This window comes from Erpetoichthys calabaricus, chromosome 10, assembly GCF_900747795.2.
Source record: "Erpetoichthys calabaricus chromosome 10, fErpCal1.3, whole genome shotgun sequence".
Classification (NCBI taxonomy): Eukaryota; Metazoa; Chordata; class Cladistia; order Polypteriformes; family Polypteridae; genus Erpetoichthys; species Erpetoichthys calabaricus.
This window is the reverse complement of record NC_041403.2, coordinates 144,386,914-144,408,998: the sequence shown is the minus strand read 5'-3', so window position 1 is coordinate 144,408,998 and position 22,085 is coordinate 144,386,914. Positions and strand designations below refer to the sequence as shown.

Here is a 22,085-nt window from a genome sequence, read left to right as displayed (position 1 = left end):
CAGTTTAACACAGCGATACTCATACACAATATTATGAAGGAGTACATTGTACAGCTTTTAACCCTGGATGTTATGAGCACTGAACTTCAAGTCATCTATATATATAAAATCCCTATGTGAGTCCAGGTGTCCGTGTGTGGGTGTCTTCTGATGAAGTGTGCATGCGCGGGGCACGGTGCGACGCGCGATATTACTGTCAGAGAAAGTTAGAGGAGTTTTACGTAAATACAAACCAGTATTACTGCGAGAGGAAATTAAAGGTACACAATACAGTGACGCATATTACAGCCACATACAAGCCAGTATTACTGTCAGAGGAGATTAAAGGCATATTACCGACACACACACCTGTATTACTGCCAGGGAAAATGAAAGGTATATTACGGACGTACAAGCCAGCGGACGTACAAGACGGTATCCTTCAATAAGGGCGCGCACAAAAAGGCGAGCCTCAAAAGGGCGACCTCAATTGGGCGCAGCGAATAAAGGCGCCTTTTTGTGCGCGCCCTTATTGAATAGAGTCGTACAAGACAGTATTACTGTCACAGAAAATTAAAGACACACAATACACGGCGGCAGCCCACGAAGAACGGTCAGCTCAGCAAATAAACATCAACAAAAGAAAGGCTGAAAGAAAGAAAAATACGACCAACAAAAAGAATGAGGTCAAAGTCCCTTGCCATTTAATATAGACTGTTCCTACTAATGTTTATGCACTACTGTTCTAGCGCCCGTTATTGTAACGGGCTAAATGACTAGTATATATATAAAAACATTGAATTCTAGGGGACTATCTCTTGGTGTTTCGAGCATTCAGTCTGTCGTTTGAAACAGCGGGGCAGAGGATGTTTCCCCCCTTCGGTGTTATGAGTGTGCAGTAAGTCTTACGATACATCAGTCGTCTCCTTGGTATTTCAAGCATGCCGCCTATAGCATCATACATTTCCCCCTTAGTGTTAGTAGCACGTGGTTACACTTCATCAAAGAGAGAAAAACTTTCGCCCCTCACGTAGTTATGTTGATCATTTAGTTTTGCTTTGCCACATCTGTGTATGCTATGCTACTTACTAATGTTAAGATTTTCTCATGAAAAAGGAGCGCTACAAATACACACTGCTCAAAAACATTAAGGGAACATTTAAATCACACATTGAATCTCAATGAATGAAATATTCAAGTGGAAAATCTTTACTGAGTAATACTGCGTAATTCGTTGAGAACAGAATGATGTAACAACAGTCAATGGAAACCAAAATCACCAACCCATTGAGGCCCGGATTCAACATCATCCCCAAAATCAAAGTTAAAAATTAAAATCACAGGCTGATATAAATTGAGTGAATTTCTCATAATGTGCCTCAGTAGTGTGTATGGCCCCTACGAGCCTGTATGCACTTCCGGCAACATCTAGGCATGCTCTTGATTAGACGGCAGAGGGTATCCTGGGGGATCTTCTCTCAGACTTGGATCAGGGCATCAGTGAGCTCCTGGACAGTATGTGGTGCTACTTGGTAGCGTTGGATGCACTGATACATAACGTCCCAGAGGTTCTCATTTGGAACCAGGTCTGGGGAATGTATGAGCCAGTGAATGGAGTCAATGCCTTCATCATCTAGGAACTCTCTACACACTCTGGCCACTTGAGGACGGTCTGCACCATGAGGGATCCAGATCCAACGGCACCAGCTTAATATCTGAAAATGGCTCTGAGGATTTCATCCCGGTACCTAATGACAGTCAAAGTACCATTGCCTAGCACGTGGAGGTCTGTGTGACTTTCCAAGGACCCAGATCATTACTGACCCACTGCCAAATCGGTCATGCTGGATGATGTTGCAGGTTGCATAACAGTCACCACGGTGTCTCCAGACTCTTTCACATCTGTCACATGTGCTCAGTGTGAACCTGCTGTCATCTGTGAAGAGAATGGGGCACCAATGGCGGAGCTACCAATTATGGTATTCTCTGTTAAATCCCAATTGAGCTGCACGATGATGGGCTGTGAGCACAGGTCCCACTAGAGGATGTTGGGGCGTCTTGGCATTCTCATGGTGTCTGACAGTTTGGTCAGAGACATGCACACCAGTAGCCATCTAGAGGTTCTGGTAGTGCAGATACCAGTCCTGCTGCTGGGTTGATGCCCTTCTATGGCCCTGTCAAGCTCTCCTTGTGTAACAGCCTGTCACCTGATATCACAAGAAGACACAGCAAGCCTACTTGTGACAGCATATGTGGATATTTCATCCTGGAAGAGCTGGGCTACCTGTGCAACCTGAATCAGCTGCAGGTACCGCCTCATGCACCCAGTAGTGACAAGGACACTAGCAAAATGTAAAACTAGAGAAAAATCAGTCAGCAAGGATATGGAGATAGTAACAGTCTGTGGCCACCACCTGCAAAACCATTCCCTTTTTTGCGGCTGTCTTGGAGTTGGCTCTCCAGTTGTCAATTTCATTTGCACCAAAGCAGGTGAAGTTGATTCACAATCACTTATGCTTCCTAACTGGCCAGATTGATATTCCAGAAGCTTGACTTTGTGTTAGACTGTGATGATTACGTGTTCCTTTCTTTTTATTTTGAGCAGTGTGTAAGTTGCAGCAACATTTTTACATCAGTCTTGTTGTTATTACAAATAGCACAAATATTTCCTATATATCAAAATTAAACAAAAACTCTAAAGTAGCTTGTTTTATTATAAAATTTTATCCAGTTTGGGCATTTCTACAGTTTGGTCAATGGTACTATGGAATAAAATCAAGACCAGACAAATTCAGAAGGTCTTTATCTTGATATCAAAACCTGAATAGCTGCAGTTCACTACCATCAAGAGAGATGAATGTCACCCTTTGGCAATGTACTCTGCTCAGTGCTGGATTTTATAGACTATCTGTTATACAAGTAAGTCCGCGATTCTCTAGAGAATCGTAAATCCAAGAATGGCAATCAGTTTCTGTTCCGTCCGATATTTGGATGGATGACATATCATGGAGGGTGGGTGCGTCTGGGGAAATGTCATTTAATTAAATAAGCATATCTGTACTAAAGCGGTTTCGTTTTGTGGAGACGTGATTCCGTTGCCTTTGCTGACACCAACTGCTGGCAGAGTGGAGCACAGCAACTTTAGTTTACAGGTTGTGGTGTTCGTGTGCCAGCCACTGAGTCTTGGAAGCCGCTGGGTTTGAGTCTGTGACCGTTATGTGATCTATATTACTGGCACAGTGGATTAGAGCAAGTATAGCTCACAGGTTGTGTTGTTTGGGCGCCACCTACTGACTCTGGGAAGCCGCTGCGTTTGACTGTGGGGCGTGCGCCACGGCGCAGTACGTATGCGCCTCGGTGGGAAGCCGCTGCGTGATGAATTATCATGGAGGGTGGGTGCGTCCTGGGACAGTTCATTTCAACGCGCTTCTGTTATTGTTTTTCTTCATGCAGTCTTGTTTTTGTTTTTTTATGGCTGTGTCGTCGTATATGCGGTGGTGTGGGCAGTCGCGTCCGGACGGCTGTACAACCTGCCGTGCACGCTTTACCTCAGGTTTAGTTCACAGGTTGTAGGCATGGTAAAGTTTCCATGTAATTCAATAACCCCATTTAAACTAAAGCGGTTTCTTTGTGTGGGCAAGTTCGTTCATTGTTTTTATCCATGGTGTTTGGGCGCCACCTACTGACTCTGGGAAGCCGCTGCGTTTGACTCTGGGGCCCCGCACCACAGTGCGCTTGCGCCCTGGTGCGTCCGCCGTGCATAAATTAACTGTGGTTTAGTAATATAGACAATATGCTAAAGGGTACGTCATACTTTATAATTTATTGTTGATTTTTAATTTGTTCAAGACCTAATCTAGGCCTTCAAACTTCTCAAAGGGTGATTTTTTTCTAAATAAATAGTAAATCACTGACTTGAGGACAGCAGTGGAAATTAAGAGGAAGAGCATTTAGGACTGAAGCCATTAAGCACTTCTGTACTCAAATTGTTGTGGGAATCTGGAACAAAATACCAAGATGTGTAGTTGAAGCAGAAACCTTAACAACCTTTGCGAACAATTTGGATGGGATATTGAGACAGTTTAGCTATTAGCTAAACAAATGAATGTAGTGAGTGGTCTCCTCTCATTTGACAAACTTCTCATGCTCTTTTTTGATCCTTTACTGAGAGAATTAACATGAATAAGAATTCTGATTTAATTGTGAAAGAGGAGAAGAGAGCTGTGAGTGGGTGAGCAGGGAGCAAACATCAGAAAATGGTGGTTTTCCTGAAAACATGAAGCTAAATGTGAGAATGAAATGAAGAGTAAGAGATGCTGGCCAAAGGGACCTTAGCTGGCATAGAGAAGAGCCTGAGAATGGAATGAAAAGAGAGAGGGTGGGCATCAATAAAGGTAATGAGTCGTCTCACCATTAACTGAAGGAGATGTATGGTATGTGCCACCACATTAGCTGATTTTAGTGTGAGAGCCTTAGGGTGCTGCATTGGAGACTATATGTATGTACAGTAAGCAGCCTTAACATTCTCACTGCTGTCCAAGAGATCTCTGTACAGGCAGAGAGAAAGTGACAAGCAAGCAAGGTGACTTAAAGCAGTAGGAGAGCCCACCTTTAAAATGTCTCTGAAGTACAGAGTCTGCTTTTCCAAACGCTTCAGTGTCCTGTCCTCCTTCTGCAGGCTTTTCAGAGCTTCAAACACATCTTGTAGCAGCCCAGAAATGCTGTGCCTGCTTTTCCCTAAGTGACTCTTATCCTGTGTGTCTCGGCTGTCTTTGCCTTTGTCTGTTCCTTCTTCTAATTTTAGCTGTTTTGTGGAGATTTGACCACTAGAGGGGTAGCCGTCAGCCTTCAGACCATTTTCTTTTAGAATATCAGGTGTTCCGTACCACTGCTGAGGTAACAGGTTATCAGAATGGCTTTCCTCCTTGGATAAGGAGTCTTCCGACCAGCCCCCAGATGAGAGTCGTGTTTGCCGTCCAGTGCCATTTGCCTGAGGTTCATCTCTGCTGCTGGGGGAGAAAACCGTTTGACTGGAAGTCTGAAAATTCTTTCTGTGTTTGAGGAAGATGGGAGAGAGTGATCCGTGTGGACTGTCTGCTAAGTAATCCAGGATTGAGATTCCTCTTGTGTCACGGGGAGTTAGGGGAAAGGATCCATCTGGGTCATGGATCTGTTGAACAACAGACTTTAAAAAGAAAGAGAGAGAGAGAATACATTTAATTTCTCAATAAAAACTCAAAACATCAAAACTGTTATTACTGTATAGCTGGTTTTGCAAGAGGAACACACAGTTATGTGACTTTCTCAGTAAAAGGTGAGATTTGAGCTGGACGCCTTCTGTTTAACAGTCCAATGCTTTAACCACTGGACTACAACAGGAAACAATTCCTCAAGAGAGCTCACCTACATGACAAAGCAAACATGTTCTCCTATTTTCTGTGGTGGGCAACAGAAACCTGAAGGAACTGGCCATGACCAGGATGGAAATCTGAAGGAACTGGCCATGACCAGGATGGAAATCTGAAGGAACTGACATGGCCAGGATGGAAACCTGAAGGAACTGACATGGCCAGGATGGAAATCTGAAGGAACTGACATGGCCAGGTTGGAAATCTGAAGGAACTGACATGGCCAGGATGGCCATTAGGTAACAGAAACACCCAGTAAGGTCAAGAATCGGTAAAACCAAGCCAACCTCATCAAGTCTTATGACAGTGCACCAGGCAGAGAAACAGGAAGCAAGAAGGAGAGAAGGCAGTTCACATCTGGTCAGAAATGGAGGAAAAACTCTAAGCTGTGCAAAGGTTAATTTGAGTATTCGCCATGTAACAACTGGACATACTTGTTAAAAACATAAACCCCTTAAGACTTGTGTTTATCCTAGAGAGATTTCCTAAGTCCCAGAGATGTGCAGATAGACTTGGAACTGGATTGCTTATCTTAATAAAATATTTATCTTACATTAGGGAATTGCTGTAATGTGAATACTCTTCTCATGGAGAGAGTGTTATGATTATTTTATGATATCAATTTTCTCCTCACGTTTAAACAGATTTTTCTCACAGCAGGTAGATGTTATTATGGTTTCATGGGGCACAGAATGCAGTTCTAACATTAGTTTTTACTTTCTCATATATGACGTTTGGGGAAAGTATTGTAATCGTCCAAAAATTCAATGTCAAGAATTTGATGAATCTCAATGGTTTAGACCTCCCTGACTTTCTCGTAAACGAAGTATAGAGAAAGTATTGGAATCCTCCAAAAATTCAATTTCGGGATTTTGATGAATCTCGACGTTTTAGACCTCCCTGAGTCCAAAAATACCATTTTTGGAATTAGATAGATAGATAGATAGATAGATAGAAAAGTACACATACATTATGTCTGTCTATGTGTGTGCATGTGTGCGTGGGTGCGTGTGTGTGTGTGTGTGTGTGTGTGTGTGTACGTGTGTGTGTGTGTGTGTGTGTGTGTATGTAAACACGATAACTTGTGTACACTTTCACTTGGGTCAACCAAATTTTGCATTCAAGTATTAAGTACAAAACATAGATTTCTATCAACTTTTGGGCTATTTCCGCTAACGGAAGTGGTAGTTTACCGTTTATTCATGCAGCTGCCGAGTCTGATTTATTCAACTTTACTTTTGTAATAACTATTCAATATATTAGTAACTAGCCATTCCCCGCGACTCTGCCTGCATAGTAGTGAAACAGGACAAACTTTAAAAATCAATAAACAAAAAGGTATCGCTAGCTAAGTGGAGGCAAGGTATGCTCCAAAACGCAGAGGTAGACCAACTCCCTACTCCTGATGTCACGCTTCCCCCTCCCTTTGGCCCGCAGCCTCTCTCTCAGATTAGTGCAAATATATCGCTCCTGAAAGCGAACTATGATTCTTAGCGCGATGAGAGAAGTCGCAAAATCAACTGGAATGTTCAAGCAAATTATAGAAAAAAACCCGATCTAAATTAGTTAAGTAGTTCTCTCTAAACAGATGTAGGATACACCCCGAGGCTGGGGCGTGAGTGAGGTGGGCCTCTCCCCTTGGCCCGCTGCGTCTCTCTTGGATTCACGCAAATGAACAAACAATGATACTTATCGCCATGAGAGATGTCGCATTATCAAGCAAATTATCAAAAAAAACCCGATCTAAATCCATTAAGTACTTCTCTTGTGAAAAGCGAACAGACATTCAGACAGATGTTGGATTTCGTATAGAGAGAGATTTGTTTTGGTATGGTTGCTGTTGTGTTGCTAGGGAAATACCTGTCAGACATTCGAAGCTTTCCGACATCAACATCACAATGGCATAAAGAGTCAGTGCCATGCATTTCCAAGTTAGCTGAGTTTCAGAAAATAAACCCCAAGTAAAAGCTTTCTAATTGTGTTTGTAGTGTTCCTGGTATAGACTTATCTTTGATATAACGACTATGGGTTTAGGGTTTTATTGTTGGTTAGATGTCAGGCCACATGCTTTTTCTGATCAGCAGCTTTAGCCTCTTTAACTTCTTCTTCTGGTCCCTGATTAAAATTCCTACTTGCTAAAACTTTTAATAGAACAAAGGGTGCACCACAGGGGTGACTATGGAGTCCTGGATAGAACATGGGTGAGAAAAAAGAACACAAGCAGCAACAAGCTCAGCAGGGAATTGTAGAATGCAGGCATATGAGTTAACTAAATCATGGGGCTGTTTTCATTAAAACACATTACCTCCATTTAGTTAATTCATGTGCACATTTTCATTAAAATGTTCTCACAAATTAGTTAATTTGTGTGCATGTTTTAATTAAAACATTTCCACAATTTAGTTAATTTGTGTACACATTTTAATTAAAAAGTTCCCACAATTTTGTTAATAAATAAAACTGCATTCTGCATGACCCTGCTGCACTTGTTGTATATGGACATCCTAATGGATAGAGACCTCATGCTCCTTTATGACTGAGAATGAGTAATGGTCGCATTAAGACAATGGTTATGACATCCTTGATCTTGCCTTATGGCACATCGCTCTGAGCGAGTGGCAGCTACCAAGGATTCTCAGGGCTCTACCTACAATACAGTACCAACATTGAAGAAGTCGTTCACTTTCCTGCTGATCAGTTGCAAGGTGCCTGAAGACTGCATGGCTGTCGCCTGATGGACACAAAGAGCACACGATAAATCGAGTTAGTGTTTCACATAAAATGTGGACATGAAGTAACTAAACCCATCAGATTGCTCAGGAGGACCAGACACATAGACCTTAGTGTTTTATTGTATAAGTAGATTTTACTTTTTCTTTGTAATTATATTTATTATTTCCTGTAAAACACCTACAGCTACAATTTTTTATGAAAATGTGGTTTTTCAGTCATCCTTTGCTTGTCTTCAGCTAGTCCAGAATGCTGCTGCCAGAGGTGGCCTTAGGGGTGTACCCTAACCCTAGGGCTGACCAACCCCACGTGGGGCTGGTTACGTCAAATGCTGTTACTGGTATGTGTGGACTGTATAAACTTGCGTGGGAATTTAATAAAAATAATTTTAACATACACCAGATTTTCTCATTGCAGCATTCAGCTAAATTTTACTTTATCAAAATATAACTGGAGAATATAGCTTGACAGATCCACTCAAACATTACACGTGGACCTCAAAAGTGGGGCCCCCTTGGGCACAGGGCATGGGGCAGTTGCCCCACTTGCCACCCCAGACACCGCTCTTGATTGCTGCCAGGCATCAAACAGGTACTTCTCTTCACTGGCTTCCTGTTCGCTACAGGATTGAGTTTAAAATGGTACTGTTTGTTCATAACTCCCTGAATGGTTTAGCCCCCTTACTATCTTACTGACCTCTTGCACCCTTACTCTCTTTCACAGTCAATGAGGTTCTCTGATCAGACATTATTGGTTGTGCCGACTTCCACACTTAAGCTTAGAGGGGACTGTGCTTTTACAGTAGCTGCCCCTAAGCCTTGGAATAGTCGACCTTTTTATATTAGATCAAATTTATTTATTTATGTTCTGTTGTGTTCAATTTATTTCTGGTGTATTTATTTACTGTTATTCATTGGTCGACTTCTGTTGTTTTTGCTCTATAAATAAAATTGACTTCTCCTGATATATATGTAAACATTGCTACTATTTCTTGCTGTGGCTGTAAAAAGATGAGAAGAATAGGAAAATGAAATTTAAAATGGTTTGGTTCTTCATATGTTAAATAAATTTAGCTGTGAACATTTTCTAATTATAATGTTAATTATAATGTTAATTGTCAACCTCCCCTACACTGTGGAGTTCCCTTACTTGGCTTCACCATTAATGATTTTTAAAAATTCAGTTTTTGTCTTTCTGTATGACTAGATCTCTATGTAGACCCCTGTTTCCTGGTTTATGGCTGCCACACCTGAGCATGAGATAGGAATATGACAGTCTCTGACCTGCTTAATCCATTTCGGGGTCCTGGGGTGGGCCAGAGTGCTGAAGGAAACCTAGATGGAGCGATGTAGGGCCCACTCACACACATCTCCATCCTCACAGAGGGCCACTTTAGAATAGGCAATCCCACTAAGGTTGGTGTCTTTGAGGACGTGGGAAGAAAACCCATGGAAACAAAAAGTGATGGATCTACATTTTTTGGGACAATGGTGTCTGGTTTGCCACTGTTATCTTTTCTTGAATGGGGTTGTTCCATGACTTATCAATACAAATTCTTTTTGATATTTTAATAACCTTTGATTTTTATTTTAACTATTATTTTATATTGTCACAAACGTGACCACAAGTCACAGCAAGGTTTGGGGCAGCCACCCGTATAATTGGTATTCTGGCTGCAAAATCGTAAAAATGTTATACAGAACTGATGTGCAGAAAACCGAGTCCAAAACAGAACTGAGGGAACAGGGAAAAGGTGGAGGCTTTTAAAGGGGTCATAAGGGTCTTCAACCATTGGCTCAGACCCGGAAGTGACGTCAAGAGGGCCAGGTGGAATCTCCCATGAATGGTCTGCAGGAAAGGGAGTAAAAGAGTCAGTGCACTCTGCCACATCCCGGTCTGATTCAGAATTGCCCTTACTCAAGCCCTTTAGCTGCCTCCCATGCGCACGTGTGTGACTATATGTATATATATTGTGATGGACGGACGGCAGCTGAACCTGGCCGAAACCCCCAGGATGCTAGATGGCAACTTCCCTGCAGCTTAGCAGTGCCCCAGATTCCCGCAGGACACTATGGAGGATGGAGTTTGGTTTAACAGCCCTGCTGGGTACCATGGGTGCTGCAGGGAGACACGGGGACTTCTGTTTCCAGTATACCCCGGAAGTACTCCCAAGTCATGGTCGGAAGGACAGAAGCACTTCCGGGTCAAGGACTATATGAAGGACTAGTGGAGACCCAGCAAGGGAGCTGGAGTTGGGAGGGAGTGTGACAGGGCTGCTGGGAGGAGAATTGTATTAGATATTATTGATTTTTTTTGTGTATTGTGGTGGTGCTTTGAAGGCACATTACAAGGAGGAAAGAATAAATTAAAATACTTCTTGGTGCTTTTACCTGGTGTCTTGGACGTTTGTCTATTGGGTTTCAGGAGCAACAGCAGCCTCTAGTTTCACAATGTATATATATATATATATATATATATATATATATATTAAAATACAAGTGAATGAGAGGGAGGTCAGTGGAATGGTGAGGATGCAGGGAGTAGAGTTGGCGAAGGTGGATGAGTTTAAATACTTGGGATCAACAGTACAGAGTAACAAGGATTGTGGGAGACAGGTGAAGGAGAGAGTGCAGGCAGGGAGGAATGGATGGAGAAGAGTGTCAGGAGTGATTTGTGACAGACGGGTATCAGCAAGTGTGAAAGGGAAGGTCTACAGGATGGTAGTGAGACCAGCTATGTTATATGGGTTGGAGACGATGGCAGCGACCAGAAAGCAGGAGACAGAGCTGGAGGTAGCAGAGTTAAACATGCTAAGATTTACATTGGGTGTGAAGAGGATGGACAGGATTAGAAATGAGGACATTAGAGGGTCGGCTCAAGTTGGACGGTTGGGAAACAAAGTCAGAGAGATGAGATTACGTTGGTTTGGACATGTGCAGAGGAGAGATGCTGGGGATATTGGGAGAAGGATGTTAAGGATAGAGCTGCCAGGGAAGAGGAATAGAGGAAAGCCTAAGAGAAAGTTTATGGATGTGGCGAGAGAGGACATGCAGGTGGGGGGTGTAACAGAGCAAGATGTAGAGGACAGGAAGATATGGAAGAAGATGATCCGCTGTGGCAACCCGTAACAGGAGCAGCCAAAAGAAGGAAAAGATATTTTAAAACACAAGCAGTAGATACCCAAAATGTTTAAGCAATGTGGACTAAAGTCGCTTTTGAGGCTCCTCCGGGATTAAAAGTGCTTGAAAATTAAGCTTTATTAGTTTCATAGTAAATCTGCCCTTGGATACACCAGAGAACTTACAAATAGTGCCTACAATCACAGATTCAATTCCACACCACTTACTCTGAGGATATTTGTATCCACACTCTCTCAGATATTTTAAACCACTGTAAGTGTATAGTACTTTGAGATAGTGCTCATTGTAAAAAATAAAATGAAGTATATATTCCAAAGAGGGCGGCACGGTGGCGCAGTGGGTAGCGCTGCTGCCTCGCAGTTGAGAGATCTGGGGACCTGGGTTCAATTCCCGGGTCCTCCCTGCGTGGAGTTTGCATGTTCTCCCCGTGTCTGCGCGGGTTTCCTCCGGGCGCTCCGGTTTCCTCCAACATTCCAAAGACATGCAGGTTAGGTGGATTGGCGATTCTAAATTGGCCCTAGTGTGTGCTTGGTGTGTGGGTGTGTTTGTGTGTGTCCTGTGGTGGGTTGGCACCCTGCCCGGGATTGGTTCCTGCCTTGTGCCCTGTGTTGGCTGGGATTGGCTCCAGCAGACCCCCGTGACCCTGTGTTCGGATTCAGCGGGTTGGAAAATGGATGGATGGATATATTCCAAAGAGGCTTTTGTCTAAATGGTTATGAAGCTGCAGACATGTTGTTTAACTATATAAAATATTTTATTGTTTTGAAGGAACTGGAGATAACAACATTATTCATGTTCTCCAGACTTGGCTCAGCATTGTTAAAAATGCCTGCATTTCCATGACCACAAGAGGGCACTATTTGCCACTCTTGTAAGGTTATTGGAGCGAACAACCAATCTGGTATTCCTGAGTATATGCTGGTGGCATGGGCAATATTCAGTGATGTGTGGGGCCTCCTCAAAGGGCCAACTAGGGCTTTTGAATGGACTCTGAGTAACCCACAAGTAATCATCATCCCAGGCATAAAGGCTCTTCTGACCAGTTTCACAAAACCTTAGGAGTTGGGAGGTGACAGTTAGACAAGGGCTCTACTAAATTATATGAAGGAAGGCAGGAAGGAAGAGGTCAGAAGGAGAGAAGTGTGTGAAAGGAGGTAAGTAAAAACAGAACTTTTATACATGCAAGTCACTTTCCTGCAAAGACGAGTGTACATGTAGAGAAGAACTGAAAATCTCATACTGACCTTTAAGTATTTTGACACTCTTGTTATCCTTCTTACTGTGAAACATTCTGACCTGTCATTGTTTACACATGTCTTAAACAACTATTATCATACATTGATAATTTCTGTATTATCTATATATTTTATTTATTTATTTATTTATTTATTTATTTATTATATTACATTACATATCTATTGACTATATTTATGTATCTAGATTGCAAATACCATACATTGCATCAATGTTCATATTGCTAACTACACGTCAATATTGCTGCTACTTCTTTGTCTTGTCTTTGCACAATGTCTTGTTTGTGTTTTAATTTTAAATTTAAATATTAATTTTAATTCTATTTGTAATTTATTTGCACTTCATGTTGTTACACTGTGGACCCTGAACTTCGCAATTTCGTCTATCTGTATACTTGCATATGGTTGAGATGACAATAAAGTTCACTTTGACTTTAACTTTGAAGTAGACCGGTTACATCACAGGTCAGTCAATAACTTCCTGCAGGTTTCAGCTTTTGTTATTTTACCTTCTTATTTGTGCAACTTTTGCCTGCTTGGAAACATCTGCTTGTTAGTAGAGTCAGGTCAGGTCAGGTCAGGTTGGGGAGTATGCACTGCTACACTGTGTTGCTGCACCCACTACACGACAAAACAACTTAGGATCCTGGTTGGCATCCCCTGTCCACACTCACCCTCAGGAAATAACCGTCTATCTGCCGCAGTCATGTGTTAATGTGGCATCCCCTTGGCCTGGTCCAGCCACTCAGGTCCTCAACAATGAAGATCCTGTGAGCCAGATCATCCTCAGGGAATCTCGCCACGTGGCCGTAGTGTCATAACTGATGCTCCCTCACAATGCAGGTAATGTGCCTCATTCAACACAAAGTCAAACCAGCAGTACCCAAGGATTCTCCAAAGAGACACAGCACCAAAGGACTCCAGTCTTCATCTCAGGTCACTGGATAGCGTCCATGTCTCGCAACCATATAGCAAAACAAGAGAGCACCAGGACTCTAAAGACTTGGACCTTCATCCCTTTGCATAGATATTGTGAGAGCCACACATCTATTTCCCAGTGACCTCATGACCCCCCATGCTCTCCAAATCCATCTATTGACTTCATAGGAAGAGTCTTCAGTCCCTTTTTCATGATTGCGTTGGCTTCTCTGTTCATTCATTGTGTTCTTGAGTGCTCCCTAAAGTTCACATCGTACATGACATGAAAATGGTTGGAGATGGTGTTCAGTATGAAAGATGCTATACACCAGCTTTTAATGGAGTGTGTCATTTAACTGGAGGACTATATCTTATTCCATCCATCCCACCATCTATCCAGTAGCAAACCCGCTATATCTTAACTACAGGGTCATGGGGGTCTGCTGGAGTCAATCCCAGCCAACACAGGGCACAAGGCAGGAAACAAACCCCGGGCAGAGCGCCAGCCCACCGGATACATCTTATTCTTCTGATTTTATTAAAACCGTTTCCAGGCCCTCGTACTTAATGAGGGTCTCAAGTTGGAAGTGGGGTGACACAGTGGTTAGCATTGCTGTCTCACCGCTCCAAAGTCCTAGAAATAAATGTTAGTTTGGAGTGATCAGCAAAACAGGCAGGTTTTACCAAATGCACACTAACATTCATTTTACAGAAGACTAGGGGGCTTTTCCCCCTGCTCGCTTTGCTCACCCACCAACTCCTGCCCGTGCTACGCACCAACCACTTCGTGTTTCTGCCGTTTGCGTTGTGAAGAGGGGGGCTGAACACACCTCAAGGAGACGTAATCACTCCTCCGACACCCACTCTTGATCTGCATCTCACACAACGTGCTTCTGTCATATCACCTATGTCCATTGTGATGGATGGCCGGCTACATATTCCGGCCCTCACTCCTAGGCCGCCAGGAGGAGCTCTCCCGACACCATGGACGTGCCCCAAATTCCAGCAGGGCCTCATGGACTTTGTAGTTTTTATGCACAGCCCTGCTGGATACCCTGGGGGACCACCGGGAGTCGCTGTAGGGAGGCTCATGGACTCTTATGTGCCCTATAACCTGGAAGTACGTCCTGGTTACGTGAACAGGAGAGATGACGTACTTCCAGGTTGAAGAAAAGGACTTTTACCCTGACCCGGAAGTAATAAGGACTTGTGGACTATTGGGCAGAAACACCTCCGGGTCAGGGAGTATACAAGGACTCTGGGAAAGCCCAGACACTGAGCTGAGCTGGGAGGTAGGGTGGCTAAGTGTCTGGGAGAGGAGGAATTGTGATTATTGTAGTGGATTGGTCTTTATATGAGTAGTGTGGAGTGGAGGGTGCTTGGTGCACTGTATTATAAGAAAATAAAGAAGTCTTGGACTTTTACCTGGTGTTTGGAGTCATACCTGAGGGTTCAAGAGGACACTAAAGTCCTCAATTGCTACACCATATATTCAATCTCTTTTCGCTTTTACCTTTTCGTCAATATCGCATTGAATTTTGATTCCATGTTTGGAATTACATCGTGTCAACGCAACATATAACTGCCCCGTGAGTGAATATAATTTCTTTATTTTTACAAGAAATGTGTCTGACATAACCAGGCAGGACTTTTCCAAATCTCTTTGCATAAACTCTTGTCTCGCAGGGCTGCTGGCCCCAGGCATGGTTACATCGCTTGGCACGGAGACTCGTCTCGTGGGACGTGAAAGTGTGTCTTAGACAATCACGTCTCGTCTCCTTCCAAGATTTTTTTTTATAAGAGAGATTTTTGCAATTGTGAAACTGAAAAGTGCTTTTTGGGGATTTTAAGTTTTTTATTTTTTGAGGAGTGGAAAATGAGGACAATCGCTCCCTAAAGCCTCTTTCACTTTTCTGTGTTTACCTGCATTTTATTTTTGTGCAATTAGGTAATGCTTGTGACCTGTCCCCCACCAGTAAATTTGTTCTTAGTATGCCTCTTGTTCACATCACCAGGGTGCGCAGTTATTTAGAAATTTGAATTTGCTGCATATTTTCCAGAAGCCGACACACTGAAATGAACCATTATCTACATTTCACCACAGGAAAATCTCACTATAAGGGAAGACACCTCCCCCATAATCCCCAGCAGCCGCCCTTGTTTTTTGATGCATGCAGAAGAGATTGAGTACATCTGCTCTCCAAGCACTGTGGATGTTTCAGTATCTTTTCTGTCCCTGATGTATCTTTAGGATTGCAATTGCCAAGATAGTTACATTGTTTGCAGCACTGTTCAACTTCTGTCTTGCTACTGTGCTTGAATACACAAAATGCTGCATTATGCTTGTTATCCACTGCCACTTTTTTCTGATTGAGTAAGCAAAATAAAGGTTTTCCTGGACACAACCATACTGGTTTTCCAAATGTTTTACTGGAACACGTTCAACTCGAGTGTGACATCATTCGCAGCTCCAACATCTGACTTCCAAGGTAATGAGTTTGTAGCGGGGCCACATAGTTAGTGTTGTAAATGTCAGTTCTGAGTGCATCTCGTTTCATTGTCCCGTTTGCTGTTTGTATGTGTATCAGTTAATGCCGTCCCCGTAAAAGGGGGACGGATGATGGAAGGAGACCACAGCCGCAAACCTGGAAAACACCTGTTCACGATTAATCAATTACTGCCATTACAGGACTATTTAAGCCAGCAGGAGGAGAAGGATGGGAGAGGAGAGAAGGAGATTTTTTTTCACATTCACGACCACGAGCCATCTGTACCTGTTATATTCCACATCGCGCATTTCCATCCAGTTTGTTTTTCTATCCGCCGGACTTGCTTCAAGGACCTCATCACGAGAGACCCCGGGGTCGGAATTAATCATCCACCACACACCGAGGATTCACGGTGAGGCTGCTCCATTTTGTCCGGGGAAAATCAAACGACTCATTTTTCGCTAATTCAGTCAACTGCATTCAGGACAGTTTTTTATAACCGGACTCAAGTTCACATTCATTTCCGTATCTTTTTCAATTTTTGTTATTCGTGTTGTGTGTTTATATGTTACAGAGGCAAGGAAGGGTTTTTGTTGTATTTATATTTGGTGGTGTCTTGTTGTTGTTGGAGTGGAGGGATATTTATATTTATATCTGTTTTCTATTTTTTGCCTGTCTTGTTGTTTCATTTAATACATTTAATCCGTTTAATTTTACATCCTGCTTTTGTGTACTTATATTTACACCGTCGATTGTGGGGAAGAGTTTAATTGGTTAGAAATACAGCTTGATAGTTAGATTCTTTCTCAGTAAATTATCCAGGCCACTGGTCTTGGAGGTGTAGCTGCCGGCTGGGTAAAAGGGGTCGGCCGTTACAAGTTATTGCTGACACATCAGGGAATGAAAGAAATTGGTTGTCTTGTGAAGACTAAACAACAAGCAGTGCCAGGTTATATGGTGTTTTTTTGGCTTCTCTTAATGGCACTTTCTATTTAAGTAATGTTTAATGAATGTGTAACTTTCCCTCCTGCCTGTTCTGGTACTCTGTCTAACTGTCTGTGGTTACAGATATAAAAGAAAGGCGTAAGTATTGACCTACAAAAGTAGTCAGTCCTGACACTGTGATAAGAGTATGGGATGTGAGGCATAATACATGTCTACATAAAGGACTATAAAGGGGGAATGGGGTCACCCTAGGACCCTACCACAACAAAACACCTTCCTAAATGGTTCCTCCAAGGTAGTCACAAACAGGCCCTGACCACCAGTCAGCCTGAAACTGGCTAATGGAGAAATGGAGGACATGAAGAGGTGAAGCACTTTGGATGGAGATTGTGAATAAGCCTCAGATCCGTCAGCACTGCAGCATCCTGCTCCACTCCAAACTCATTTGTTATGGTGTATAAAATCTGTACATTTTGGTTTAATTTTCCATTATATTTTGGTCAAGATAAAACAACAGATGAACTACAATTAAGACAAATCAAAGCAGGTTTTCTTACACCTCACTTTCAAACAGCTCTTTCCAACATTGAAAGGAAGACATTCTGATGGCTCAATTATTTTACAACCTGGGAAAGGATGCTGAGCTGACACCTCTAGCTATTGATTACTTTAACAATTGAGTTTATGGCCTGGGAAAGGGAAACTGAGGCAATATCAAAGATCTTTATTATCTGGGAAAGAGTTTAAGCAAAATTCATTAATCACATTGACAGCCAGCCAATCAGGTGCATGTGTCGTGAAACCAAGGCATGACATTTCATAATAAATATGCCTTGGTTTGGAAGAAGCAGAAGAAGGAGAAGAAGCAAAGAGAAGGAGGAGAAGAAGAGGAACAGACGAAGACGGCATGAACATCGATTGCTAAATCAAACACCTCCCTGGGACAGCTTTTCGCAAGCTATTTCTAAAGACTATATATATTCAGACTTTCTTATCAGTACCTATTTTCTATTATTCTTTGTTCCAGTGGTATTATTATTATTCTTGTAATAAATACCATGCTGCTTTTAACTTGCTATGCTTTGTCTTAATATCTAGAGTGATTGAATTAATAAGTTCGGTTTCTTTGAGCACCTGGATTTTTTGCCATTATTTCTGTGCTGCGAGGTTTATAAGGCTGAGAGTGAGGGCGCCACTCAAAAGAAGGGACAGTACGATGAAGAAGAAGGTATTCTTGGCTGATAAATGGCCTATAGTCAAGAGTGCTGAGTCTTTGTATGTTTAAATGTATTCTTGTAGACCAAAAGTAATATTTAGGTCTGAGATATCACTAAAACATCGTATGTTGTTCGTGCCGATAATAAGTAAGTCTCTTGAAGTGCTGAGTGACAGCTGATGTGTGGTTTAAAGTGCTAAGGGTTAATCAGCGTGTGTGTGTCATTCATGGGGCACTGTTGTGGTTGGGGTCTGTGTGTGTGTGTTTATCTATGTGTGTGTGTGTTCATTTTAAAGTGCAACAGTAGACCAGCCCGATAACGAACCTGACGAGAACATTTACCCATGAGCAGGGGTAGGCAATGTTGGTCCTGGTGAGCCGCAGTATGTGCAGGTTTTTGTTCCAACCCAGTTCCTTAACGAGAACTCAATTATTGCTGATGAAGCACATATTGCTTAAGTGACATTTTGATGCTTCCTTTTAGTGGTCTCGCTTGTTAAGGTTCTCCAACCTTAATTGCTTATTTCAATCTTAAACTGCTGCATTCAGTGTTTTAATTGCTCCTTATTAGCAATAAGATGTAAAAGACAAAGCAGCCAGCAGTTCTCCAGCTAGCTTTTTTCCAGTTACATCTGTGTGTGTTCATCATGCACTGTTTGATTTAATAAAACACTTAATAGAAAAATGTAACAGACTGAAAATGATCTGTTTTAGGCTTCAAATCATTTGGATGATATCCTTGGAAAGGAAAAAAAATCTACGATATAAGAGCCTTACATTGCACAGACTAACAAGCCATAAAATTAAATAAGGTCTGAGATTGGCAATGATTGGTTTCTAATTAAGCAATTGGGTTGGAATGAAAACCTGTAGCCACTGCGGCTCACCAGGACCAACATTGCTTACCCCTGCCCTTGAGGAAAACAGGTAAAGGGTAAGTAGAGGGAAATACTACGATAATACATCATTTAAAACAGGCAGGTGATTTACCTTTGAACAGACATGAGATAAAAACGAAGCACTCTAAAAGAAGGGCATTTCATTAAGATGTCAGTGCTTCTTTTGGCCCTGACGCAGACCTCAAGGTGACAGCGAGCAGCTCTAAAGTGGTCAGGGTCACCTGTGCCTTTGTGCTGTGTTCCACAGGACTGTATTTATTGGCCCTGGCGTGTGTCCATTACTGCCAGAAAAGCAGCTCGGAAGTGGAGTAAGCAGGTTTGATAATGGAAGGATATAAGGATGTGACCACTTCAAAGCTGCAAAGAAAAACACCGCACAAGCTGAAGTCCCTTCTTTTACACAATTTGATAGATTTGTTTTAAAAGCTGTTTGCTTACAATTGCCACGCATACATGACAGAGGGTCAGGCTCATCTGAGGTACGAGAGGGGGCACTGTCACTAACAGTCTTGCCTCCCTTTTCTCTTCACAGTTCCGAGCAACTACCCATTGAGGGGAAATGGGGCCAGAGGAGCCCTGCATCTTCCAGTCCGGCCAATATAACGTGGAGAAGTCCCTGGTAGGTGGCCTGTCATTTGGACCTGCGAACCCGACTTCCAGAAATGACTCATAATTACCTGAAAACACCACTAGAGGGCGATGGCAGGTCATTGCCAGTGTTGCTTGCTAAGCTCCTTTTTGTTTGTTTGAAATTATACAGGGTTTGCCTGGTTGGCACACAAACTATTTTGGGACTCGCTCTGCGTTCTCACTCAAATATACAACACAGTGTGCCTTGCTTTTTGTTAAGGGGACTGAGATTATGTAAAAGAGACCGCCATTGCTTAACATTGACTACACAGATGTGGGGACACACATATACAGTATGTATCTCCTGCGTCAACAGTGTGTAGCAAACAAAAGGTGATGTTCTGTATTTCAGAGCATCATGTGGGGAGCCATTCCAGGAAAAGTCGTGGCGTAGCTGGCCTGTGTCAAGTCGAGCACACGCATCGGTGCCCGTGAGAACAACAGTGTGACAGTGTTAGAAAATGAAAAGGTGCTTGAATAGATCTGTCAAATATTAGGACAGGTAAGGACAGGTTTAGCCTACTTTGAGTATACCAGATGTCATAATATTCCAACAGTGTGCAAGTTATCTGTTCATTTTCAAGTCCAGCACTGAATGGCACTTTTAAATGTTTTCTGTTTGCTTTACGTACCTGCTAAATTGAGCCCATCCTGGCAGCAGTCCATCATGGGGTTCAATTACACATCAACACAAAGCCAGTCTGCAAACCAATGGACCAAACAGAAACCCCACACAGACATGGGGAGAACATGTAAGCTCCACACAAACCACCACCGGGTGAATCACTCAAATCTGGGATTCTGCTTCCCTAAGGAGTACGCACAACTCAATACAACATCCTTTTCCACTTGTTATATTAAACAGCAAAGTATTTATATTTCCCAAAAATCAATGCTTGACGTACCACTGACACAATTTCTCACTGTACAGTCAATCACCCCTGTAAAATAAATTGCTGCTGCATGATGTATTAAGATATTTGAAGTCATTTTGACCATTCATTATTTAAAAATGAAGCAGCCTCTGCCAGTAGGATGGAATTTCTAAACTATAACAGCATCCAGAACATTCAAATGATTAACTTGCACTGTCACTTCATCATCACACATTCACAGTGGCAGGCATGGCTCATTTCATTGAGCACAACTTTGAGAGGATTCTGATTATTCATATTTAATTATTCCAGTCACTAATTGCTACTTCTGTCTTCCTCCTGTTCCAGTAGCCTGCAAAACTGTCCCCGTACCACCACTGCTTTAAGACAGACAGAGAGTTTTTAAGTAATCAATAGAAGTTGGGACACCTGTGCAAACTGTTTGCTTCAACTTGCAAGGCTTCATTTCCTTTAATTGCTGCAGAACATCTGCGGGTTGTAACCTATTAGTCGTTCCCTGAAGAAGGCCAATTTGCATATTTTGAAATTTCCTTTCTTTTTAGTTTTTGCTAATCTAAACTTTAAATTTAAACCTCTGGCAGTAAACAGCTTACCTTTTCACCATTTTAGGTCATTCATTGCATTTCAACTGAATAAATTTGAAGAAAAACTGAGGTGTTCAAAAGCATCCATCCATCCATCCATTTTCCAACCCGCTGAATCCGAACACAGGGTCACGGGGGTCTGCTGGAGCCAATCCCAGCCAACACAGGGCACAAGGCAGGAACCAATCCCAGGCAGGGTGCCAACCCACCGCAGTGTTCAAAAGCATTTGACCGGTATTGTACTTGTATCCTGTGGTGGGCTGACGCCCTGCCCGGGAATTTGTTCCTGCCTTGCACCCTGTGTTGGCTGGGTTTGGCTTCAGCAGACCCCCGTGACCCTGTGTTAGGATATAGTGGATTGGATAATGACGGACTGACTGACTGACTGTACTTGTATCTATTTATTTATCGATTTATTTATGTACTAGATATTAAGCCCATTACAATAACAGGCGCTAGAACAGTAGTGCATAAACATTAGTAGGTACAGTCTATACTAAATGTAAAATAATAATAAAAATAAAATAGAAACGTATATGACATTACAGTAAGTATAATTAATATTACATTTATCCTCTCCTCTGTGGCTGTTGATTGATGTGTTGTGTCTGTTTGAAGATCTCTTATCCTGCCTCTCTTTATTTTAGCTTTAGCTCTGTGTGTTTTGGCATTTTTCTGACGCTCATTTTCCTGTTCTTCTATAGATCTATTTGCTCTTCTGAGTCTTTCTCTTTTAGCGTTTTCTGACGCTCATTTTCTTTTTCTTAAATTGATCTAATTGGTGACTCTGCCACTCATTCCGCCCTTTCCTGTACTTCCATCTTGGCTGCGACTACCCAATCAGCACTCTCCCCAGCAATGATGTCCTTTATTAAAGTGTGCCCCGCGCATGTGCACTTCACCAGAAGACACACACACACGGACACATGGACGCACACAGGGGTTTTATTAAAGAGGATTACTTGATTAAGTTTTAGTTTTTTGTGTGTCTTGTGATG

The 22,085-nt window shown here is 42.4% G+C and overlaps 1 protein-coding gene across 4 annotated transcripts in view; it reads right to left on the bottom strand.

Moving 5' to 3' along the window:
• The window catches only part of ripor3 (RIPOR family member 3), a 193,561-nt gene that overhangs the window by 44,471 nt on the left and 127,005 nt on the right, over positions 1–22,085 (bottom strand). For all 4 annotated transcript variants that reach the window (XM_028812023.2, XM_028812025.2, XM_051932534.1 and 1 more), the window contains one exon: positions 4,589–5,164. In XM_028812023.2, coding sequence (XP_028667856.1) covers positions 4,589–5,164 — 576 coding nt within the window. The remainder of the gene's footprint in view (positions 1–4,588; positions 5,165–22,085) is intronic.